The 25,907-nt window shown below is 42.9% G+C and overlaps 1 protein-coding gene across 24 annotated transcripts in view; it reads left to right on the top strand.

Annotated features, from left to right (window-relative positions):
- Positions 1-25,907, top strand: part of Neb (nebulin) — a 196,481-nt gene that overhangs the window by 108,233 nt on the left and 62,341 nt on the right. For all 24 annotated transcript variants that reach the window (XM_037204780.1, XM_037204781.1, XM_037204762.1 and 21 more), the window contains 34 exons: positions 392-496; positions 639-746; positions 1,255-1,566; positions 2,190-2,393; positions 3,177-3,281; positions 4,217-4,324; positions 5,508-5,819; positions 6,546-6,749; positions 7,372-7,476; positions 8,105-8,212; positions 9,122-9,433; positions 11,417-11,620; positions 12,037-12,141; positions 12,961-13,065; positions 13,170-13,481; positions 14,291-14,395; positions 14,943-15,041; positions 15,220-15,321; positions 15,452-15,559; positions 16,231-16,542; positions 17,567-17,671; positions 17,785-17,889; positions 18,191-18,295; positions 18,756-18,863; positions 18,967-19,080; positions 19,478-19,675; positions 20,018-20,122; positions 20,824-20,928; positions 21,027-21,131; positions 21,411-21,518; positions 23,363-23,476; positions 23,982-24,179; positions 24,506-24,610; positions 25,211-25,315. In XM_037204780.1, the coding sequence (XP_037060675.1) occupies positions 392-496; positions 639-746; positions 1,255-1,566; positions 2,190-2,393; positions 3,177-3,281; positions 4,217-4,324; positions 5,508-5,819; positions 6,546-6,749; positions 7,372-7,476; positions 8,105-8,212; positions 9,122-9,433; positions 11,417-11,620; positions 12,037-12,141; positions 12,961-13,065; positions 13,170-13,481; positions 14,291-14,395; positions 14,943-15,041; positions 15,220-15,321; positions 15,452-15,559; positions 16,231-16,542; positions 17,567-17,671; positions 17,785-17,889; positions 18,191-18,295; positions 18,756-18,863; positions 18,967-19,080; positions 19,478-19,675; positions 20,018-20,122; positions 20,824-20,928; positions 21,027-21,131; positions 21,411-21,518; positions 23,363-23,476; positions 23,982-24,179; positions 24,506-24,610; positions 25,211-25,315 (5,115 nt within the window). The remainder of the gene's footprint in view (positions 1-391; positions 497-638; positions 747-1,254; positions 1,567-2,189; positions 2,394-3,176; positions 3,282-4,216; positions 4,325-5,507; positions 5,820-6,545; positions 6,750-7,371; positions 7,477-8,104; positions 8,213-9,121; positions 9,434-11,416; positions 11,621-12,036; positions 12,142-12,960; positions 13,066-13,169; positions 13,482-14,290; positions 14,396-14,942; positions 15,042-15,219; positions 15,322-15,451; positions 15,560-16,230; positions 16,543-17,566; positions 17,672-17,784; positions 17,890-18,190; positions 18,296-18,755; positions 18,864-18,966; positions 19,081-19,477; positions 19,676-20,017; positions 20,123-20,823; positions 20,929-21,026; positions 21,132-21,410; positions 21,519-23,362; positions 23,477-23,981; positions 24,180-24,505; positions 24,611-25,210; positions 25,316-25,907) is intronic.

Below are 25,907 nucleotides of genomic sequence, written 5' to 3'. Positions count from 1 at the left end.
ATAACCAACTATTTAAAGACACTGTGAACCACCTTTAAACAGGAGTGTGAAGTGTACACACCCTTCCCAGGAGCTCTCTTCTTACAGGAAGTTGGGTTGAGCTTCCTCCAGAGGCTGACTTCTCTATGTACCACCTCTGCTATATCATGCCTGTGTAACCAATCCAGAAGTTCTAAGAGGAAGCTCATGGTTCACTGGGTGAAAAGGATTCACAATTAGGCCGTCATATTGGTTCATGAGAGCTCTCAGGCCACACTCTAGTTGTTTCAATGTCACCATGGTTTCCTGTTTACTACCTTAAAAAGGCTCTATTTGTAGTAAAATACACTGTAGTTGATAATAACTAACATGACTGGGTTCAGCAGAAGGTTTGATCTCTCCTTCTCCACAGCATCTATACACAGAAGCTTGGGATGCCGACAAAGCCTCCATCCATGTCATGCCAGACACTCCTGAAATCCTACTGGCCAAGAGCAATTCTGCCAATATCAGCCAGGTAAGAGAGGCCCTCGGGTGGCGTTTAAGTTTCCATAGAAGCCATTAAAATGTCTTTCCACCTGAACAATGTCTTCCCTGGGTGTGGCCTGTTGGGATTCTAAAACAGTTTCGTTTTCTGTTGTGTTGTACTTCCTACCTAGAAACTGTACACCAAAGGATGGGATGAATCAAAGATGAAGGACTATGACCTGAGAGAGGACGCCATTTCCATCAAAAGTGCCAAAGCCTCCAGGGACATTGCCAGTGACGTGAGTTCCTTCCCTTCAGACCCTGCACTTTCTATAGTGCCGAGCATGCTGGTTATTGAACCACTTGGCAATTACTTCTGCATGCATTTCCCCAGATCTCTCCTCCTCATTTTGTAGAGAATACATTTGGGAATTAAAGTTGCTTCAAGGAAAATTCTCAAGAATGAAGATATACCAATCATTACATTCTTTTAAATTTAATTTATTCTATATTATGTGTGTGTTTGTCTGCGTGTATGTGTGTGTGCCATGTGAATGGCTCAAGGAAGCCAGAAGAGGGCATCTGATCCCCTAGAACTACACAGGTTGTGAGCTGGGAATAGCACCTTGTCCTCTGAAGGAGCAGTCAGTACTCCTAACCACTGAGCCAACTCTCCAGCCCAGTTATTTTCATGATCGTAGAAAAGCATAAAAATTATACTAGAATATTAGAAAGTTGAGGTTTGAAATTCTTGTGCATGTCATGTGATCTTAACCTGGCTTTCTCAACTGGTTTCTGACATTTTAGTACAAATACAAGGAAGCCTATGAGAAACAGAAAGGCCACCACATTGGAGCCCAGAGCGTTGAAGATGATCCCAGGATCATGTGTGCCATGCACGCAGGGAAGATTCACAGTGACAGGGAGTACAAGAAGGAATTCCAGAAATGGAAGACCAAGTTTAGCAGCCCAGTGGACATGCTGGGCTTGGTGCTGGCCAAGAAGTGCCAGACTCTGGTCAGCGATGTGGACTACCGCAACTTCCTGCACAACTGGACTTGCCTGCCTGATCAGAATGACATCATTCAAGCCAAGAAGGCCTATGAACTGCAGAGTGACGTATGTAACATGAGCTCAGGGAGAGGGGGAATAAGGAGGCAGGAATATTTATTAGTTGTTCCTTGGGGCCTCTGTGGGCTGCGAGTAACCCAGGCCAGGGAGAGTATCATTCACACTGTTTAATAGAAAAACCATGGCAAGCAAAGTACAGAGATGAACCGCTCTACTGAGGTCGAATCTTTTATTTCCAAACTATTTTTTCATGCCATTTGTAATTTCTGGCAAGTCAAACAGATACGGTAAATCTGAACATTTTAAAATGGTTATCACCAGTTCCAAGACACTGAGCAGCATGTGAGTCATTTTTCACAGGATTAAAATGGAATGAGGTTCAACCAGAGTTCCCTTTACATTTTCCCCAGTTATGTAACTGTTAATGTTTCAAACATTATATTGTAGAATTCATAAATACTATTATATTAATGGATAGTAGAAAGAGCTATGCTTTCACAAATTACTTTTGTCATCAGTATTAAAAACCCTGGACCCTGTAAGAACATAGTTCTTCCTTGTGTGGTACCAACATCCCCCATGCTTCTCTGCCCCTCTCCTCAAACCCTTGGGTTTTCAGCCAGTAGAGGGCATATCTAACATCAGAACACTGTGGTCTGACATCTTGGCAGAGTGTGTACAAAGCGGATCTGGAGTGGCTGCGTGGCATTGGCTGGATGCCAGAAGGCTCCGTAGAAATGACCAGAGTGAAGGGCGCTCAAGACCTTGTGAATGAAAGGCTGTACAGGACACGGCCGGAAGCCTTGAAGTTCACCTCCATTGTTGACACTCCAGAAGTTGTCCTGGCAAAAGCCAACTCTTTGCAAATGAGTGAGGTAAGAACCATCCAACTACTAAGCTTTTGTGTTTCTGGATTCAGTGCTCAGAAAAAGACAAGAAGAGCTGAGGGAACAGACTGTTTGCTTCAAAGAACTCCAATGAGGGGGCAGGTCTGAGGGTCTCTTAACTAGTTTAACTCAGTCATGTTGGAAGTAGAACTCTTATAGGGGAAAGGTGGCTTTCCCTTCCCACGGGGACTTTGAAGCACTAATGTGGAAGATGTCACTCTATAGCAATTCAAGGACATAAATATTGAACTCTTATTAGTACCAAGGCATGGGACATAATGCTATGTAACAGCGTAGCATTGAATTAAGATTCTGCAGAGAAACAGATCCAGTGTGATCTTTCTATAAATGTATATGTAGAAAGAGATCACAATCTTAAGAAATTGGCTCATGCGATTACACAGGTTGGCAGTTCCAGAATCAGCAAGATAGATTAGAAGGTTGGAGACCTGGGGAAGAGTGACAGCTCAATGTTATGGGTGGTCTGCTTACAGAAGTCCTTCTGAATGGGGGAGGTGAGGGTAGCATAGCCTTCAACTGGTGGGTGAGGGCCGTCCACACAGTGGAGAGCACATTGTGTCATTTGAAGTCTACTGAATAATGTCAGGCAATATGTCTGCATACCACTGTCTGCTCACTAAAGCATCAAATCAGCCATTACAAGCACATAGAGAAACATTTGCTTTTAGATTAAAATTGTTGCTGAGGCTTAATGTTTCAGCTGTCCATTCTCTGCTGCTGAGTTAAAGTTATGTTTCCTTTTGTCCACAGAGACTGTATCAGGAAGCCTGGAATAAAGATAAAACCAACATCAGCATTCCCTTGGACACTCCAGCCATGCTGCAGGCCCAGATCAATGCTTTGCAGATTAGCAACGTAAGAGGGATAAGCATGGAGTGCAAAAGCCTCTGTCTTCTAGCTAATGAGTAATGCCCAGGATATTGGTGCTGGATTTTTTTTCTTTAGTATCCATGGATGGAAGTTCTGTCTTTTAAGAGGTTATCATAGCCAGGTTATCATATCACACCTTTAATCCCAGCACTTGGGAGGCAGAGTCAGGCAGATCTCTGAGTTCGAGCCCAGCCTGGTCTACAGAGTAACTTCCAGGACAGCCAAAGCTACAAGAAACCCTGTCTTGAAAAACAAACAAAACAAAACAAAACAAAACAAAAACATTGCGTAGATGCATGGCTGATTGTCTAGACTGTAGGTGTTCTGTCCTCAGCCTTGAAACCATCTCCCCATAGCCAATGACTGTGGCTTAATTCCTTATGTGTTCCTGGAAACAATTAAACCTTGGCCAAGCGCCTCCATGCTCAACAGTGTCAACTGTCATCATAGGTCTTCAGATGAGACCTTCTTGTTTGACATTCCAAAGTCAAGTGATAGGCAAAGAAAAAACTGTAATTAGATTCAAAGAGCATGAGATAATGTCATATTCCTTCAACAGAAAACTCTGAGTTAAAGGGCAAAATTAAAGGTAAAGCTTAGCAGGTCTTCCTGGACCTTAATGAAGCATCCCTGGTTTCACCATTCAATCTGAAGTCTCTATGTACTGGGGAAGGGGGACATTTTCAAATGCACACCAAGTTGTAATGAAAATAAATGTTCAGTCCTTGGTACCGCTAGATGCTTAGCTTTAAGTTTTACATCAGAGGTATTCTCTGCTACAGAGCAAGCATCCAACAGCAAAGCAACTCAGCCATGCATGTTTTTCCTACACTGCCTTTACATTATGGATTATGATGTCTGTTATGCTTACTACGAGTCTGTTTTCATTTTCTAAACAAACCTGTGCTCTGGCTCACCAGAAACTCTACCAAAAGGACTGGGATGAAGCCAAGCAAAAAGGCTATGACCTAAGAGCAGATGCCATTGAAATCAAGCATGCCAAAGCCTCCAGAGAAATTGCCAGTGAGGTAAGTTCCTTCTGTCTGCTTTGGGGTTTTCTCCTCCATAAACAAATAGACTGTCTCAATAATCCCGTTTTTTTTTTTTTTAATCCATGCAAACAGTTGCATTCTGTCCTGTACATTGTTTATTGGTAACGGCAACATGAAGATGCTTTTAAATTTGGGGGCAAAAATTCAGGAACTAATACCGTGTCATTTTATCTCCAAATATTTCTGGCATTCTCCACAGTATGAATGATGATCATTCTGTACAACACTTAAGACTGAAATCATATTTTATATAAAATATTTTGTGCTAAAGGCTTATGTATAATATTTTAGTACCATTTTCAAGTTCACTTCCTGCTAATTTGAAGTTCACTAGCAGTAACATGATTATCCTCCAAGCTGTCCCCTTCTCCCAGCTCCAAACCTTAAACACGGCTTCCTTTCTCTGGCTCCTCGCTTCACCTTATCTGTACACATAGCTGCTTTCTCCTCCCCAGGCCTCCTGTTCACCTCTTAGCCACCAGTACCTACACCTTAATCCCAATTCTCTTCATTTGATCCAAATATTTCCAGGTTGTCCAAACACAAGAAAGAAAAGGGCACCATCTCCCCCCTCTACCAGAGATTATCAGACAGAAGCTCTTGTCCATGGGTCTATTGTCATTTCCTGTTTAAAACCAGTGATCTTGCTTTATGAAGAATGTATATTTTTTCCAGTCTCTAAAACCATGCCTACGACTCTTGCCTACCTGAGGTCCCTGCAGCGCCCTGAGGTCTGTCTGACTGAGCCCTTCACCTACCCAGCACCCTTATTACACACACTGTGCCATCTTCTTCTGAATTATAGGATAGGGTAGGACCTACCTCACCGCAACACTGTGAGAATTTACTGTGATTGTAACTGCCACTGTTCAGCTATTTTTAAAAAACTTGTCAGTTTGGTATGGATGAACCTCACAAATCTGAAGCTCTTGTAGTAGGTCTAAGTAGTGATTGCTCAGAAATTTTAGCTTTTTACATTATTCTAATTCACCATATTATTTTCTTCCTGTTTTATCCATCTGCCTAAACTAGTCCTGATTTCTTTAGACTGAAATATATAATGAATTCCAGTGTTGAGCCAATTTGCATTAAGATTAAGATTCTGAAATAACTTAAAAGAAATGTCTTTTTCTCTGTTTTTTTTTTTCCATGATCTTAGTACAAATACAAAGAAGGTTACAGAAAGCAGCTAGGCCACCATGTGGGTTTCCGCAGCCTGCAAGATGACCCCAAGTTGGTATGGTCTATACATGCTGCCAAGATCCAGAGTGACAGAGAATACAAGAAAGCCTATGAGAAGTCTAAAGGGATTTACAACACACCCTTGGACATGATGTCAATTGTTCAAGCCAAGAAATGCCAAGTCCTGGTCAGCGACATTGATTATCGCAATTACCTACACCAGTGGACGTGCCTGCCTGATCAGAATGACGTGATTCAGGCTAAGAAAGCCTACGAGCTGCAGAGCGATGTGCGTATGTCACAGCCTCCGGGGAGACGGAGTGTGTGCGTTTAAGTGTAGTGTATGGTCCAGAGGCGTCATTTAGACAGCACTCGTCTAAGACCTAAGGCCTTCTGGACAGCCCAGGGTAACAACAGAAGCTGTCCTGACATTTTCTATCTTGTGAAGGATTCTTGTAGCAGGATCCTATTCACCAAGATAAAAAAAAATTATTCTTATTCTGTGTAATTAAGTAGGAAAATTCTGGTCCCGCTGTTCAGACCTTTGCATGACCAGATGTCTAAATTTCAGAAACAGGTAGAAGCGTAAGGAGACATTGGTTTAACTTAATTGACACATGCAGAAAATAATATAGAGGTATTTCCTAAAGGGCTCCTTCCCTAATATTCCCACAGCTTTTATCCCCAGTGGTTCATGGGAGACAGACTTGAAGTAGTGAGCACAAAAACTCACCCCAATATAAAAACAAAGCTATGTGCCATTGCCATCTATTGCTCCACCCACTGCTGTCAGTCACCCCGCCAAGTGCCACCTGTGAGCTATGCTCCAGTTCCCACAGGAGACCGCGAACCTCTCCTAGAGATGAGTGCCAGAGATAGAACATGCATGCAAAGATTCAAGTTGAATCTCAATGCCGTTTGGCTGATGTAAGTAGGGGTTATGTGTGGTCTTCTAGTATCAAATGCTACTGGCTAACTTGAGTCTTCCTGCTGTGTGTTTCTCTCCTCCACACAGAATGTGTACAAGTCAGACCTGGAATGGATGAAGGGCATCGGATGGTTGACAGAGGGTTCTGTGGAAGTGATGAGAGTGAAGAATGCTCAGAATCTTTTGAATGAAAGGTTGTATCGTATAAGGCCCGAGGCCTACAAATTCACCAGCATTGTCGACACTCCGGAAGTGGTCCTGGCGAAGACCAATGCCCTGCAGATCAGTCAGGTAAGCTGGTGTGGTTATGTTTCCAGGATAAATCTCAGTCAAGGGGAATTCAGACTGTGAACTTCAGATTGCCAATATCACAGGAAGTAAGATCTGGGGCACAGCTGAGTCCAGATCTTCAGAGTCAGTTAGCTGTCCCTGTATTTGTTACATCTTGGGTCAAAACAACTGGGTCCAAACTCTGACACACATTTTAATTGCATTTGAAGTTGCAAACTAAAATACTACTTAATACTATAACCACAGAATGGTCACTTATTTACGGCTGTTCAATGATGACATTGGCTGAGAAGTCCAGGGGCAGTCTCATCTTTACACGTCATGATGGTTATTTTGACTAAGAAAGCCTAGTCCTAATTAGCATTGTTTCTTATCAGAAATTGCCTGTAATATAGACTTAAGGGTCACATAATTACATGTAGAATTGGACAAGAATGTTTACTGTCATATTTAAACTTAGATTGTATTACGCATGCATTATTCATGTTGTTCATGAAGTTGTTTGGTATTTGTAAATAAACACACACACACACACACACACACACACACACACACACACACACACATTCATGTGGTAAATGACTTTCTAACCTGCCATACTGTTTCTCTTCACATTTACCAGCCATTATATCGCGATGCCTGGGACAAAGAGAAGGCGAACGTGAATGTGCCGGCTGACACACCAGTGATGTTGCAGTCCAAACTCAATGCCATCCAGATTAGCAATGTAAGATGCTTGCAGGAGTTGCTTCACAGAGCGCTCTCTATCTGCCACAGCTTTCCTTAGTGTATTCAACAAAAGTTGTGCAAAAAGCACAGCCCTACTATTTCTAGTCTTTAAGACACTAGGAATTTGTATGTCTCCCTCTGCTTTTTATAGTGTAGAGATACATTTTTGTTGTAAAGGAAAAGGCAATGTTTTCTCAAAAAGAAAGCAAAGTATAGTGTAAACATTTGTAGCGTAATGCTTGGTTTTCCCTTTTAAGTAAACCATCATTATCTTTTCCTTTAAAAGCCAACCAATGTTTAGTTGTGTGATTTTTTTTTAATATGTCTGTCTCTAAAATTTCTGTCACAATATATATATATATATATTGGAGATCCCTTTACTACAAACCATTGAAAATGTGCTGAAAGTCAAATTCAGTGTGAAACTGGCCTGTCCTATAAATCTTGAGATGACTTATGTTCAGCAGAATTGTTAGCAGCAGTTCATTTCTTTACCATCAGTACACACGTAGTATTTTATTGTCACTGTCAAATGCCATGTACTGCTAACAGCGGTTCTTGCTCAGAATGCCGACTCAGCAGCTCCCTCTTCAGACTTACTGTGGCATTGCAATCCCCGTTTGCAGAAACACTATCAGAAGGCTTGGGAAGATGTCAAGATGACGGGTTATGACATCCGTGCAGATGCCATTGGGATCCAGCATGCCAAGGCTTCTCGGGATATTGCCAGTGATGTAAGAGCTCTTCCTTGTCCAGGTTCAACACACACTGACTCCTAGACACATGGGGAATTTGACTTAATTCCTCAGGGATTCTATTAGAGTAGAATGCCAGTAATTTTGCCTAGTGTGTTATTTTAAAATTCCAAATTCCAGAACAACTTGTATGGTGATTTAAGAAGATTTTTTGCCTGCTCTTAGTTCTATAATTCCTATATTTATGTACAAAATTTCTCCCCCCCCCCATATCTTTTCAACATCAGTTGATTCACAAGAACACAGTTTTGTTGGGTTAATGAACATAGAAAATGTTGTTATTACCACAAAGAGTGACACATATACTATTTGTGGTTCCTGAGATAATTGTAGGCAGTACAGAGACAAGTATTTTTTATTATAAAATTTTAATTTTAATTAAAAATGTAAATTTAATTTTAAAAGTAATTTTAATTTAAAATGAACTGAAATTCATTTTTAATGTAACAGAGATGCTGATTCTCCTGTATTTATATGTTATACATTTAAAAATTAGTTTTAAAATAAGTTTACAATTTAAAAATAACTCTAAGCAATTAATTTCATGTAACATAATAGAGAAGAGCTTAGGTTTGTGGCCATTTATGATAAAACATCCGCAGGTAACAAACAGTGACTGTAGTCTGGGAGACACTGACGAGGCTTGAAGGGAGAGATGTCCAGGCGACAGTTCTTATCTTCAGAGTGCCCACAGACATATACTTTTAGAAAGAAAATTGATGTAGCAGAAGGTGCAAAAAAAATTATAGCATGAAGTTAGAGAAAAATAGTGTCCAAAATAAAACTGACCCAAAGGAGGTGGGAATTGTTGTCAGTGAAAAAATGTTGTCTTCATGAAAAGCGAGCTTGAAAAAAACTTACCTTTCTTCTTGTGCCCACCTTTCCCAGTATCTGTACAAGACTGCTTATGAGAAGCAGAAAGGCCACTACATCGGATGTCCCAGTGCCAAGGAAGACCCGAAATTGGTTTGGGCAGCAAACGTGTTGAAGATGCAAAATGACAGGCTGTACAAAAAAGCCTACAATGACCACAAGGCCAAGATCTCCATCCCGGTGGACATGGTGTCCATCAACGCTGCCAAGGAGGGCCAGGCATTAGCAAGCAATGTGGATTATCGGCAGTACCTGCATCAGTGGTCTTGCTTCCCTGACCAGAACGATGTGATCCAGGCCAGGAAGGCCTATGACCTGCAGAGTGATGTAAGTTTTCCTGGGAAGAAAGCCTTCCACAGCTCGGCATGCTAACTCCCGACAGTGCTCTAGAAAGCCTGACTAACTCCCCCCATGTAAGCACACCCCTTTACTCTTTTGACAGATATTTTGATCGACTCTGTTATGGCTATATTTGTTCAGGAGGTTCTAATTTTCATTGGTAAGGTGCTAACAGAATTTTTCTAAAGATTTACTAGCTTATTTAACATTTATGGCTTGTTCAGTGTAAGAATATCCATGGTCCTTCAGCTGTATATTGAAGAACAATAGAGATGTCTTCCTTGGGATTAATTTCAAAGATTAGAGACATGCTCTAAATGCATCTATTTCCCTGAATAAAATGTTCTTGGCATCAGGGTGTTTATCTTAGCCAAGACATTTTTAAAATTTATTCATACTTTATGGCTTCCATGTGGGTGCTGGAATGGAACTTGTGTCCTCTAGAAGATCAGCCAGTGCTCTTAACCACTGCCCCCTCTTTCCAGTCCAAGGTTATATATTATTGGTGTAGAATGGATGCCTTCTTTTAATTTTCTGGACTTGGTTTCCTTTTTTGTTTTGTTTTGTTGTTTTTTTGAGACAGGGTTTCTCTGTGTAATTTTGATGCCTGTCCTGGAATTCACTCTGTAGCCCAGGTTGGCCTCGAACTTCCAGAGATTTGCCTGCCTCTGCCTTCCTAGTGCTGGGATTAGAGGCGTGTACCACCACTGCCCAGCTGGTTTCCTTATTCTTCAAGAGATGCTTATTAAATATTGAATGACTTGTTAAAGGTAGTATGCCTATAAAATGACTTAAGTTGCCTAGTGGCAGATGCAGGCTAGTGTTAGAATAAACTGCATTAGTATATTGAGGCATGCATTTAAATCACATTATTTAAAAATGAGACACAGAAATGTGAATTTTGAAGCTGACTTATTTTAAGATTTTTCTTTTGAAATTTTTCTAGTGTTTTCATTCTCTTATTCCCATTTTAGCTTGACATTTGTGTTCCATAACTAGTTATTAAAATATCATTTCTAAGCAATGGCTCTTTATATTAATTGCTGGTGTTTTAACAATAGAACAATTTTATCTGCTTATCTTTTATATGTGGTATGATAATCAAGAATATGCCAGATCCCAGTTGGAAGAGAGGGACTATCTTAGATAAAGAAAACTCAATTAATGCCAAAATTGTGCGGTTGGTTTTTGAATTCTTAATTATCCCTCTCAAAATACTTATTAAATATGCCATGTGCCATGCATTGTAGTAGCACAAAAGGTAATGAAGAAAAAGCAAGACGTGGCCCTTGGCTTGAGGGAGTCCACAGTGGTGCGGAAAGACTGCTAACGGGGGAGTGCCCGTGGCAAGGGAATGCTGAGGAAGCGTCCCCTGTGGCACTGCGAAGGAGAAGTGGGACATTGCTTGGAAGAAATGCTGATTTAGCAGGCTTATGAAGGTGACGGGGGCACACAGAGACTCGGGGACAGCCAGTGTAGTCAGGCCACAGAGAGAATGATTGGGAGGAGGTTGGAAGAGAAGGTAGCGACTAGTACCAATCCAGAGTCCATGCTGAAGTCTTTGGTCTTCGTCTTGAGACCTATAGGAGCTAGCTATATGAGGGGGATTCAGTGGCTCCGACTTTGAACTGAGAACTCAGAAAAGGTCATTCTGGTCAAGTAGAGAGCTGTTCTTATTGCTTTGAAACTCCACATTGGCTAGAGGGATGATTAGCTAAGTATCGGTCATAAGTCATCCACGTATATGCCCGAGTGGAGGGCTGCTTCCACACGTACACATAGTGCAGACCCCTGACACAGAAACACTGAAATGGAACACTTCTGTGTACGGGGACTATGACAGGCTAGTGCTCCTTTACACCATTGCTTGTGAAAAAGGAAATACAACATAAAGAAAATGGCTCCCTTATTTTATTGTCTCCATCAGAAAGAGACAGTGCTGTATCTACTTAACTGTGTCTTCTCCCCCAGGCCATCTACAAAGCTGACTTGGAATGGCTGCGTGGCATTGGCTGGATGCCAGAAGGGTCTCCTGAAGTGCTGAGAGTCAAAAATGCCCAGGAGATCCTGTGTGACAGTATCTACCGGACCCCCGTGGTGAAACTGAAGTACACAAGCATTGTGGATACACCTGAAGTTGTCCTTGCCAAGTCCAATGCTGAAAATATTAGTATTGTGAGTCACTGTTGTTTTTCTATGCATTGAAATTAAATTCAAGCTACAAATGATGATCAACAAAAAATATGAAATAATAAGTTACCTTGGCCATCTGTTTTTAGGGAAAATATTGATAAATGTAAGCAGCATTAATAGCATTGTTTTGGTTTGGGCTATTTTTAAGACCTAAAATATTAATTAAGAGTACTAATATAATTTTCTTACCAAATTTGAGTAACCTATATGTAAAGGTTATAAAAAAATCTTTATCTTAATATGAAAAGATTCTGGATCAGAACCAAAAAAATAGTTACAAGTTGTTCACTGAAACTAGCAAAAAAAAAAAAAAAACTGTCAAACGATATCTGTTTATCTATCTATCTATCTATCTATCTATCTATCTATCTATCTATCTATTTTTGTTCCTTCCATAGCCAAAATACAGAGAAGTTTGGGACAAAGATAAAACTTCCATCCATATAATGCCAGACACACCTGAAATTAACCTCGCTCGAGCAAACGCTCTTAATGTGAGCAATGTAAGTATCACACTCAGTCACCCAGCTGGTCCATCTCCAGGACCAGGGAAGTGCCCATGTAGACAAGGGGGGAGAGAACCCCTCGCTGCGAGCACTTGGCCAGCAGTGAGGAGCAGAGCAGATCCCTGGCCCCGAGGCCTAGGAACCAAGCCAGTTAGTTACTAGTGAGCCAGTAGCCACGGGACAAAAGGGAGAGAGAATAAATTACTGTTATTTCTGAGTCTTTCTACCACAATCAATACAGAATGTAGCCATTAAAATATACGTGATACATATATGTCTCAGGCACTTACTAGCCTGGCGCCACCGTTTTTGACATGTAACATTCTCTAGCAATGCAGAGGTGCACATGATGACTCTGAATCGTCCTTTGCTATAATCTTTTCTGATAGTTCCGTCCATCTGACTTTAAAATAGAAAATGAAGACCTTGGAGGGGTGACAAATTACTACTTTATTTCACTTGTTTCTAACAACAAGAAGATAGTTTTCACATTGAACAATATGCACTATCAGTCCTAGACGAGTGAAAAGGCTATCCTGGAAAGAAAAACTCAAACACGTAAAACGTCTGTAATGGTTAAACTAGCAAAATTGAGCTGAAGAGACTTGATAACAGTCTATTAGCATCTACCTTGTCCCAATGCTGTCTATGTGCTGGCACTAAGAAAGGGACATTGAAACAGGCCCTGGACAACCCAGTGGAGGCTGTGATTTGAGTGAACAAGAAAGAAGCACCTTTGACTCCAGGTTTTTGACTCTAGAACAATGATGTAGATAAAAAATTATTTTTACCTCTTGTACCTTTTCTCCTCTTCAGAAACTCTACCGTGAGGGCTGGGATGAAGTCAAGATGAGCTGTGATGTCCGGCTGGATGCCATCCCTATCCAGGCTGCCAAGGCCTCCAGGGAGATTGCTAGTGATGTAAGTGGGCCTTTTGTGCCTTCAGGGTTTTTTTTTTCCAGCAGATTCTCTGTGTGCCTCAGAGGCCCCACTGTGACCCATCTGCCCTGCTCTTTTCTCTCCAGTACAAGTACAAGCTTGACCACGAGAAGCAGAAGGGACACTACGTGGGCACCCTCACAGCCAGGGATGACAACAAGATCCGGTGGGCCCTCATAGCTGGCAAGATCCAGAACGAACGGGAGTACAGGCTTCAGTGGGCCAAGTGGAAGACCAAGTTCCAAAGCCCTGTGGACATGCTTTCCATCCTGCATTCTAAAAAATGCCAGACGCTGGTCAGCGACATTGATTATCGCAATTATCTACATGAGTGGACGTGCATGCCTGACCAGAACGATGTCATCCAGGCCAAGAAAGCCTATGAGCTGCAGAGCGATGTGAGTGGGCTGCCTCCTGCATCATTTCCCTATGACGCCCAGAAAGTTCATGACATTACACGCCTTTGTCGCAATTAACATATCTTTACGTGGCCAAGAGTTTGATATTAGGCCTTTCAGTATGTATCAGAATCAGCAATGCCAGGAAGACTCCCAACTTCATGTGAATAAATAAATTGCGGTGTAAATGAGTGTAGGTCTTGATGGAAGGTCACAAAAAAAAAAAAAACCGACTTTGGGAAATCAGGTATGTGGTAGCACACATCTGTAATCCCACCAGTTGGGTGTCAGAGGCAAGAAGATTGCTGCGAATTCAAGGCCAGCATGGCCTAAATAGAGAGATCCAGGCCAGTACAATGGCTACATAGTTAGATCCTGCGGAGGGGAGGAAGAAAAGGACAATGAATTACTATGGAAAATTATTGTCTGTAGCATTGATATATACATATTTTCAACTGACACAATTATTTAGAGATCTTGAATTAAGTTGTCAAAATTTCAAATCAGGAGACTTTTTGCAAGTCTAAGATTTCCTGTTTCTCTTGAAAATTCTGAACATGCAGCTCTATAAAGACACTGCCACTTGGCCACTGTAACCTGCAGCTGAATTGAGGTTAATTCATATTAAATAGAAAAAGAATATCCTCCAGCAGCAACTATCTGGCCTGGCTGCTTTTACTACATCCCCTGCCTGATTGCTTGAGGATATCTCCCCCTTGCTTTTACACTGTTCACATTGTGTTTCCTCATCAGACCAATGGGCTCCAAGAATTAGACTTATTAAATTACTTCTGGCCTTCTTTTCACAGGCTGTTTACAAGGCTGACTTGGAATGGTTACGTGGAATTGGGTGGATGCCAAATGATTCTGTCTCTGTCAATCATGCCAAACATGCTGCAGATATCTTCAGTGAGGTACTCCAAGACTTTGCCCAGCCATGCTACACATTTCCTTAGAAAATGAGCAAAAGACATGAGCCAAAATGCAATCACCTTAGGTCAGCATTTTAAGTGGTTTTGATTGCTGAGATTTAAGCCAGACATTTTCCAAAATGAACTACTGCTATCATGCTTTGGGACCACGTCCCTAACAGCATCCAACATATACACTGATACATGGGATAGCACAAATAGAAGTTTTCTTTTGTGAACAATTTCAATAAACTGGAAGAAGTTTGTCCAATTGGAAAAACGGAATATTATAAGTAATGATAAGACGTTGGGAGGTGAACAACCTGCTACTTTAAAATCTGTGAGGCCCTGAATTAAAACCCCCATATTAAAAATTGCAGGTAGTGTAATAAGACAAACTGGTTGTTTAAAAAACATAGTGCTAAATTTCCAAGAAAGTACCGTTCACTGACAGTGCTTTATTCCTCTAACAGAGAAGAATCCTTAATTTAGGGTCTCTCAGCTCACACATCCAGGGCCTATGGCTGACATGTCTCTCTTTTTCCCGTAGAAAAAATACCGCACAAAAATAGAAAGCCTCAACTTTACCCCCGTGGACGACAGAGTGGACTATGTGACAGCGAAACAAAGCACTGAGATCCGAGACGATGTAAGTGTGCAGGGGCTGTAAAATCAGACAGCCGTGTGAAGACTGTCGCCAGAACTTTCCTGCCTCCTGCCATCATTGAACTGAATTTCATTGCCAGAATTATTGATGCTAGCCATGCTCAGACAACAGAGAGATTTCTGAACACCAAGTAATTCTCCCCAATGCCTCTCACTTTTAGATTAAATATCGGAAAGATTGGAATGCCATCAAATCAAAGTATACGCTTACAGAAACCCCGCTGCTGCACACCGCCCAGGAGGCTGCCCGGATCCTGGACCAGGTATGGATTTTTTGCACATGCCTAGTGCTTGGAGATGGACAAACCATAATGGGTCTGTAGGAGAGTTACATACGTGACCTCATCTTCCTCCGATCGCTCTTTTAACCTTATTGTGGTTCTTTGTCTTTAGTACCTCTACAAGGAAGGCTGGGAGAAACAGAAGGCCACCGGTTACATACTGCCACCAGATGCTGTACCCTTTGTTCACGCCCATCATTCCAGTGATGTTCAGAGCGAGGTAATTACCCCAGTATGACTGTACCCTGCAGAAACTGGACCTTGCCTAGAAGGGAGGAGGGTTGTGAAATACAGATGCCATCTTGAGGATGCTCCATCTCAGCTTGCTAGACCTGGCTGTGCTTGCTGAGGGCTGAAATACTCCCTCCCTTTTGGGTCTTTTTACTTGGTTTGGGGGCTTGGTTTTGGTTTGTTTCTCTGTTTGTTTTGTTTTTCCTTGTATTTTCTGACCTCTATAAAGAGGCTCTACAGAGGCTCCCAAATAAATAAATTGCCACAATTAGAGAACAAGGATATGGGTTGTTTTTTTTTTTCTATTTAGAATGGCTATCTCAGTCAGGTGTTTACTGCACAAGTCTATATTACAGAACGTAAGAGGTGGAGGCAGGAGGATCAGGAGTTCAAGGCCAACTTCAACTATGTATGAAGGCCAGCCTCCACTTGGTGAGCTAAGAAACTGGCAGAAACAACAATAGCAAGACTACACTAGCTATTTCTTCACATCTATTTATTTCAGTGGTAGTTATTTTTATTTCAGTGGGTTTTGTTATCTCAGAACAGAAGTGTCCAACAAAAAGCGAGGGGCCGAAGCCGTTGCTGTGCTTTGGTCAACCCTGCATTATGCTGTGTGCTTGTCAAAGCTGATGGGTTCTGTATTCCACCTCTCCCCAGCTGAAATACAAAGCTGAACATGTGAAGCAGAAAGGACACTATGTTGGTGTTCCCACAATGAGAGACGATCCCAAGCTGGTTTGGTTTGAGCATGCAGGCCAGATTCAGAATGACAGGCTCTACAAGGAGGACTACCACAAGTCCAAGGCCAAAATCAATATACCTGCTGACATGGTGTCAGTTGTGGCCGCCAAGGAGGGGCAGAACCTTGTTAGTGATGTTGATTACCGTCATTACCTACGCCAGTGGACATGCCATCCTGACCAGAATGATGTTATTCAAGCAAGAATTGCCTATGACCTTCAGAGTGATGTAAGTGACTGTCATTTCCTGTTACCTAGACTATGCCACACACTGTGAGAATAATAGGCAGCATTCCATCTTTGACGCTTTAGACCATAAGCATTTAGTTTGTCTCTAGAAAGTAGTAATGCTGGAGACTGAGCTGAAATTTTAGAAATCATGATAATAGACAAAGACCAAGGAAAGCCTCCTTACTCCTCAAGAGACTTAAGTAGCTACTTATAAGGGAATCAAAGTTGAGAGAGAGAGAGAGAGAGAGAGAGAGAGAGAGAGAGAGAGAGAGAGAGAGAGAGAGAGAACTGTAAGCTGCATGAACCTGGTTTCCCTCAGGAAGATAATACAACACAGGCCACCTCACATTGAAGCCTGAGGTGAGCACTCTGCACACCCCCAGCCTTCTGTAGTGGAGGACCAGAACATGCTTTGAGTCCTATCTCAGATTCAGAAGAGTAACTCAACATAGTCTTTTCATCATTACCAGATGTGAAGAGAGACTGCCTCATTGGTTGCTACAAAGTGACAGATGCCCAACTTTAATCAACCATTCTTCTTCATTTTGTCTGAAGAGGACTGACAAATCTAAGAGCTAGGGTTGGAGCGAAGGTAGTGATGGAACAGATAGCCTTGTCCAGATTGGAGGAGATGCCTCCCCATTCCCTAGACTTTCATGAGCATTGACATGTACACTTCCCTTCATTTAGTCCAGGTAGTTAGTGTGAGATACCCTGTCTATCTGAAACTGCAGCCTCTTCGGTAAACCTTTCTTTAGGGCAACAACTTATTCTTAACTCCAGTAGCACTCCAGTGATCTCGCTCTCACAGCACTTCACCTGAAACTGATCCCTTTAAGGCACTGAACTCAGGGCCTTGTGCAGTCACAGGTTCAAGAAATATTACCAGCCAGGCCATGGCTGAATGGATGAGAAATAGCTGCTAAAGAGAAATCCGTCGTAATCTTCTGAAAGATTGTCTAGAATGCTCTGTGGTTATCCTGTGTCACTTACAGTCTCTTCCATCCCACCTCTCCCCTCAGAATGTCTACAAAGCTGATCTGGAATGGCTCCGAGGTATTGGCTGGATCCCTCTGGATTCTGTAGAACATGTGAGGGTTACAAAGAACCAGGAAATGGTGAATCAGGTATGAAGAGCCTGTTGGGTTTTTTACCTAATGCCTACTTTCCTTACCTGCCACATAGGGATGGGGTGCCCTGAGGGGACAGAGCTATCTTAATTTATCTCTATTCATTTCAGATAAAATATAAGAAAGATGCTCTTAACAACTATCCCAACTTTACAAGCGTGGTGGACCCTCCAGAGATTGTTTTAGCCAAGATTAACTCAGTCAATCAAAGTGATGTAAGTTCCTGTTGTACATGTTGAAGTGCTTGGACCGAGAAGCTAAGTGTTATCGGTTGCCTTACCTCTAGATAATTGATAATTAAAAATTGAGAGGGGGCTAAATTGTAAGATAATCTTTGGTATTGGTACATACTGCATCCACTTTTAGATATCTTGACCAGTTAGCTAAAAAGAACTGAAATTCAATCAATTGGTTAGTTTTTTCATATAAATGTAGGTTATTATGTCTTCAGGTATGTATTAGGAAATTTTAGATATATGTTTAGACTAACCAAAGGTTTCTTTTTCCTCTTTTTAGGTGAAATATAAAGAAACATTTAATAAAGCAAAGGGCAAGTACATATTCTCTCCAGACACACCACACATCTCCCACTCGAAAGACATGGGGAAACTCTATAGTACTGTGAGTCCTATTTTATGTAATAATTTGTTTCCTAATTATGATCTTGTCTTGTCAGTATTCATATTCTTGACTAGTTTTGTAAACTGATGAACTTCCTAATTTAATTCAACTAATTCAAAGAAGTAGGAGTGTGTGTGTGTGTGTGTGTGTGTGTGTGTGTGTGTGTGTGTGTGTGTGTGTGCCAATATAGAACAATGTTTGGTGAATCTTTCCTTATGTGCAAATTTCTCATCATTTTTTTCAAGAAGTATAAACATAGTCAACTGTTATAAGGGGCTTCCGTTTGTAGATTTAATCAAATAACTTCTCATTTCTAGGTTAGGCACTCTAATGACGGCAAATAAAGGTTTCATCCTGGCCTTGAACATAAATGTTCTACCTCAACTTTAGTGACTGTTCGGGTGCTATCTGAATATAGTTGAATGTAATTCTGTTAACACATAACATATCTTTGTTCCAGATACTATACAAGGGAGCATGGGAGGGAACCAAGGCCTATGGCTACACCCTGGATGAGCGGTACATTCCCATTGTCGGAGCCAAGCATGCCGACCTGGTGAACAGTGAGGTCAGTGGGACTGTTTCCTCTCCTAGAGCTAAAGTCTTTACCGGGGAACAAGAAGCTGGTTAGAAAACTCCAGCAATTCTCAATGTTGAACCCACTTTTTCAGCTGAAATACAAGGAAACCTATGAGAAGCAGAAGGGTCACTACCTGGCTGGAAAAGAAATCAGTGAGTTCCCCGGGGTGGTCCACTGCCTGGATTTCCAGCAGATGCGGAGTGCGGTAAGTCAGCGCTTGCTTCCCTGTGATGTGTACAGCTTCAGTGGGTCTGCCGTTTATAGCCTTCCTGTGACTCAGGATTAGCTGGGGGAGAGAGTGGGGGAGGATCATCTTTCAGATTTCTTCACCCTCGCCTGTGGACCTTGGCTGTGGACATTGCCCCCCACTTCTTTTCACCAAGCATTCAATAAGGGCTTTGAATTGGCAAAAGAGGAAAACAAATTTCCTATTGACATTGCATTTTAGAGGGACAGTAAGAACATTTTCAAAATTTTGAATATTATTTTAAACATTATTCTATGTGGACTGATCTACATTGGAAATAAGACTAAAGAATAATTGGTCTGGGTAATTTAAGTTTTAATCCCTTAAGAATTCTTGTCTTTAAAACCATCCTTAGCTGAACTACAGAAGAGATTACGAGGACACAAAAGCAAACGTGCATATCCCCAATGACATGATGAACCACGTGCTGGCGAAACGGTGCCAGTACATCCTCAGCGACCTGGAGTACCGGAACTATTTTCACCAGTGGACATCGCTTCCGGAGGAGCCCAACGTTATCCGCGCCCGCAATGCCCAGGAGATCTTAAGTGATGTATGATGCCCTTTCTGTGCTTTGACCTAGCTTACAGACTTCACCTGTCCCTGCTTAACCTTCTGTGGGGCAACTGTTCATAGACCCAGAGACGTTCAACACTAAGTGGCATTGGGGTAACCTCTCTTCATGTAAGAATCCCCTTTGAGCTGTAGGGCTCCTGTGTTGAATATTAAATCTGTTCAGCACTAGACTCGGACTTAGACACTGCTCCCCTCTGAGACATCTTTCCAGGAAGTAGCTTTCAGCTGGTTGAAGGTCAAGGAGGAGTAAGAAACCATCCAAGTGACCAATGGTAAATTCTGAATACCGGCCACATTTCATGTTTCTTCTTCATTGCAGAATGTATATAAAGATGACTTGAATTGGCTGAAAGGCATTGGCTGCTATGTTTGGGATACACCCCAGATCCTCCATGCCAAGAAGTCATATGACCTCCAGAGTCAGGTAAGCCAGTCTCCCTAGAAGGACCAACCATCAAGATGTCATCATAGTCCACGGTAGCATCAGTAGGCTGAGGGCCAGGCTGTATCTAAGCTCTGATTGAGAGCTTGCTGTAAAGGCATATGCTCTAAGGTAACTAATAATCTAAGGTAACTGGCCACAATAAAACCTCTTGTGGTGATCTGCTCTGGTATGAGTCTGTCATAAGACTGAAGGCCATGCACATTTATAACAGGAGGTTACAGAGAAGGCAGTTGTTGAGTGGTGAACTACTCATAGGCATCTCCATCTTGGCCAGATTAACTTGCAGAATATAGGAAGTAAGGTGTGCTTTGACAGCAGGTGCATACGTTTTGAAGGGAAAACTCGTTATCTGGGGTATGTCCCAGCATGTGGCTGAGCTGCGATTGGGCAGGTCTGATGGACTATTGGCACTCTAGGCTGCTACTGTGAGGGCTGGAAGATGGCACAGAGGAGGTCTCAAAATGAGGGAAGACAACCTCACAAAGATTGAGACCTCCGTCTCAGCCAAGGATTACTGCTGCTCAGTTTGGCTGCTCCACCAAGTCTGTGAACTGCAGAGTGGCGGCAGCCTGCTTCTTACATTAAAGCAGAAACCCAGAAGTAAAGAGACGGCTCAGTCGCCACAGACAGCTGACTCTGTTCTTTACCATCTTGGGTGACTTTTTTGTCTCTCTTCATAGCTACAATATACAGCAGCAAGTAAAGACAATCTCCAGAACTATAACCTGGTCACAGACACGCCAGTTTATGTGACTGCTCTTCAGAGCGGTATCAATGCCAGTGAGGTATGATGTCCTCGTCCTCTCTGTTAGGGCAAGCCCCTTCTTGTCTTTAGAGGTCTTGCAGCCGCAGGGGTGCAGAAGTCATTCTGTTTTGTCTGCAGGTGAAATACAAAGAGAATTATCATCAGATTAAGGACAAGTATACCACGGTGCTAGAGACTGCGGATTACGACAGAACCAAGAACCTGAAGAGTCTGTACAGCAGTGTGAGTTGTCATCTCCTCCTACTTAGACACTGTCCTTGCCCTTCAGAGACGGTTCTGAAAAAATAAGTGAGGATAAAAACCTTTCTGTAAAGGTTTGCCCACTTTTCCCTGGACTTCCAAGTTCCCACTTGACCTATAAACTCTCACTATACAATTATACCTCGAATTGAAGAGATGCCCTGGGGTTGGCAACGCCCACGTGAGACACAGGAAAACAAGATGTAGGAGCCAACCGGAACACAGTGCCTGTGTTCACCATATTTCATTTAACCTTTTTAGAACATATACAAGGAGGCCTGGGATAAGGTGAAAGCCACCAGCTATAACCTGCCAACCAGCACCTTGTCCCTGACACATGCCAAGAACCAGAAGCACCTGGCCAGCCACGTAAGTCAAGTGCAAGTATCATAGCTTCCCCTCCCCTCTCTGCTCTCCACATACTGAGAATTCCTCCAGGCTTTTCCAGTGTTACCCAGAAGCATCTCACCACCCCCAGGGGTGTCTGGCAGATACTTCCAGTAGCTGGGCATCAGAGTCTATCCTCACTGCCTCCTCCCAGGGGCCTGCAGTCCCTGGAGAGTCGCACATGCCAGCCAGGAGGACACAGATAGTCTTTCAGGCTCCCTGTGTACAGATAACATGGATAGAGGGCCTCTGCTTCAGCCAGAAGTGCAGAGAGAGAGCAGACCCAAAACGCCATGAGCATGGGGAGCTTTCAGCCAGGCCTGGTGGCTCACTATGCGTCCAGCCTGGGGGAGACTGAAGCAAGAAGACTGCTGTGAGGTCAAGGCCAGTCTAGCCTCTATAGTGGGTTTCAGTCTCGACTGGACTACAGAGTAATACCCTGCCTCAGAAAACAAAACCCCAAATAAGCTGTTTTCATAGAATTAGGCGAGAATGGTACAAAGCCAAGCTGGTGAGTGTGGTAACTGTAACTGGTTATCCCACCATTACCAAATAGGCAGATGTGGCTGAGGAGCATGCCTCTCTTTTGGATTTGTGAATACACTTTACAGAGCCCAGTAGAGGCCCCTGTTTTTCTGTTGCAGAGGCTTGGCAAAATATTGTTGGAATGAGGGGTGAGGGGCATAGGAAAATTAAGGATCCCAACATTTGCTGAAAATAATTTTAAGGGGAAAAGAGTTTCTTTGAATGCTAACTTTTCATAGTTGAGGGATAGATCAGCTCAAAGAGCCTGGAATATTCTGTTCTGGAAGATTCTTGTGGGAGTTCTATTTGGCTTCTAGTTGATGAAGCAGCTCCTCATTTCCTCTTTGAGAGTGGCTTTCCGGGTCCTGAGGACATGGGTGCTGCTCCTGTGCACCGGGAGGTTGTCTCTTACCTTTGCCTCATTCCTAGCTTGGGAAGCTGCAGAGTGTTGATGGATGGGTGGTGCAAACTAAAAACTGAAGGCTGGCTGTGCTACCTTCTGAGATACTTTGAGAAACTGAAATTCAGGAAGTATCACTCTCAACCACAGGCCATTATTTTTTGTTTGTTTTGGGTTTTTTTGATTTATTTTGTCTTTTGTTTTTCGAGACAGGGTTTCTCTCTGTAGCTTTGGAGCCTGTCCTGGAACTGGTGGCACTATTTTGGAAGCTGAGACTTAGCTGGAGGAAGTCTGTAGTCCAGGCTGGCCTTGAACTCACAGAGATCTGCCTGCCTCTGCCTCCCAAGTGCCGGGGTTAAAGGCGTGTGCCACCACCACCCAGCCCATTACACTTCTTAACAACAAAGATTCTAAGCATAGTCTGAACCCTTCCTACAGGAGAGCAAGAAAGATAAAGCCACATCACTAAGAGATTATTTAACAATTGCTTACCACAAGCTGGGGGTGTGGCTCAGTGGTAGACTGTTTACCTAGCATGTTCAAGGCCCTGGGTTTTATCCTCATCATTACAAACATTTTAACCAACTAAAGTTGGTTAAATCCTAAAAATAAGTAGCAGCAGTATTTGATGTAGGCATTTAAAAACAATACAATTTTATAGCATTGTCCAGTATAAAAGTACTTTCAGATGTGGTCCGATTGTAGCCTCACAATGATCCTGTGCTGGCTCTGGTGTCTTTGTGTGAGTACAGAAGTGAGCCCTGGGAAGTGGTCCAGCCCCCAGCCCCACCCTACATTCTCTTAATCTTGGAGGCAGGACCCTTCCATTGTCTCATGCTTTTCTTTTCAAACAGTAAGTCTTTACTCTTCATGTTTTAGCTTTTCTACTTGTTCTCTGTAGATCAAATACCGAGAAGAATATGAAAAATTCAAAGCTCTTTACACATTACCAAAAAGTGTTGAAGATGATCCAAACACAGCACGATGTCTCCGAGTGGGCAAGCTTAACATTGATGTAAGTACCCGAGAAGGCTTTTATGGAAACAGAAGCTGAATCAAATGGTCATGTGTTATCAATCAGAGTGCTTTCTATGGAACCTGGCATGTGGCACTGGTTGGACATATAGACAGGAGCTAAGTATTATCTCAGCCCATGCTTTAGAACATAGGTCTGGAGCTTGGAGAGAGAAGATGGTTCTGAGATAAGAATACTTGCTGCTCTTATGAGGACCCAAGTTGAGTTCTCAGATCCCATGTCAGGCAACTCACAACTGCCTGGAACTCTAGCTCCAGGGACCCCACATGCATGTGACATAGGCTCACTCATACACTCACACAAGCACATACATACAAATAAAAATAGATCTTTTAAAAATATCCTGGTATTAATCTACACAAAATGCAAGAAAATCCCAGCCTCCACCCCACCCCCCATTACTTGCTCTGAGCTCGAGAAGACAGACATTCCATGATGTTGCCGCAGTCTTCCTGGTGACTGGGTTGTAACTTGGCTTTCACAGCGCCTGTACAGATCAGTGTACGAAAAGAACAAGATGAAAATCCACATCGTGCCCGACATGGTGGAGATGGTCACTGCCAAGGATTCGCAGAAGAAAGTCAGCGAGGTCGACTACCGCCTGCACCTCCATGAATGGATTTGCCACCCCGACTTACAAGTCAACAGTCACGTCAGAAAAGTGACAGACCAGATCAGCGATGTAAGCCCATTGCTTAGAAGGACCCCATAGTTGCCCCACCATCCTCACCCTCCCACCCTGATAAGAAGCGGGCCCACCTGTGTATCCGCATTGGCCTTTGTCCCTCTTGCCTTCCTGTCCATGAGTCTGAGGGCTTTGGGAGCGATCCCTGGGAGCAGGGTTGAGCAGCTCTCTCTAGCCTCTCAGCCTCGCTGCCCAATAGCTTTTGCTCTTCATTCCCTCCCCAGTGTCAGCTGGGTCTAGGGCACACCTATTCTTGGGTAGTCAAGGAATGGTCAGATTTTTTTTTTTTTTTCTGATCCTGTGCATCTACTGAAACCCCCTAGATTGTGTACAAGGATGACCTCACCTGGCTGAAGGGTATCGGATGCTACGTCTGGGACACTCCTGAAATTCTCCATGCAAAACATGCTTATGATCTACGCAATGACGTGAGTGTCTTTGGTTTGTTGATATATGCACACCTCTACACAATCTAGGGTCAAGGAAACAATGTTTCAGATGAGAACAGTGCCATGGCCCAGTTGTGAATGAAGCCTTGTTGAAAATGGCTGAGCTGGAGAAAGAGGCTAAAAACAGAGTGGTTGTTTCTCAGCAACACATTTAGCATTTCTATCAAACAACCTGATGCAGCTCTGCCATGCTCCTTTGTGGAGAAATAACTCCAAGCTCTCCTCTCCATCTGTTAAACTATTTTGAACATATTTATGAGCACATAATTTTTATTATAGGAAAAACTCATCTGTTAGGATAATCAATTGGATTTATTTATAAGGTACAGGGAAATTTGCCACACACAGTAATACGACAGTGAGGATTTCAGCCAGAGCTTTCTGAGGAGAGCAGCCATCACACCTTCTAGATAACTCTAAAGGCCCCTGTGATTGCAAACACTGGTAGTGTGGGTTGTTATAAAATTCATATCCATTCTCTGCATATTGATGGGTGTGGCTCTCAAGCCCTCTGTAAAATCTTGCACTATCTGGTGCAGTAGATGCCCCAGCATAGGCTTGCTCGATTCTTCTTGGCAGATCAAGTATAAAGCTCACGTGCAGAAGACCAGGAATGACTACAAGCTGGTGACTGACACACCGGTCTACGTCCAGGCCGTCAAGAGTGGGAAGCAGCTCAGTGATGTAAGCCCTCCCTGGGGAAGTGCTTGTGGGTAGCAATGGAGATGGGCAAGGCTCAACCGAAGACTGGGCAGCACCAGCCTTTCCTAACTAGGGACTAGACTTAGTGCCTTAGAAAGTGCTTGCAAAGCCTGCTTGCCCTAACATCCGAAGTGTCGGGAGTTTGCATGGGTAAAGCTATGAGTGAGCTGAGTTTGTGAAGTGTGTTGTTGCTAGAGCATCCTATGGTGCTTTTCATGCTACACTGTGTGTCATGAGAGGCATTTGTGTCTCCCTGTCTAATAATTAGAGCCCACTGGTAGAACTAGAAGGAAGTGAGCTCTGATGTTAAGGATGTGGGTTGGAGTCCCGCTTCTGCCACATAATCCAAGCCTGGGAAAAGCATATAACTCCACTGAGGCTCAGCATCTTCATGTGTAAAATGAATTGTGTACACATTCCCTGTCATGCCTGGGAGTAGGCAGAGAGCCACCAAGCTGTCCTTGATCAATTAAATGCACAGGTAACAAGTAAATATTAGGTCCCACCAGGGAGGAAGAAGGGTCATACCTGTTATCCTGAGCTTTGGAGGAGAAATGTCCACCCCTGTCTCTGA

Source organism: Peromyscus leucopus, chromosome 4 (genome assembly GCF_004664715.2).
Source record: "Peromyscus leucopus breed LL Stock chromosome 4, UCI_PerLeu_2.1, whole genome shotgun sequence".
In the NCBI taxonomy this organism is placed as follows: Eukaryota; Metazoa; Chordata; class Mammalia; order Rodentia; family Cricetidae; genus Peromyscus; species Peromyscus leucopus.
Note: the sequence above shows the minus strand (reverse complement) of the source record. Positions and strands in the feature narration are given on the sequence as shown.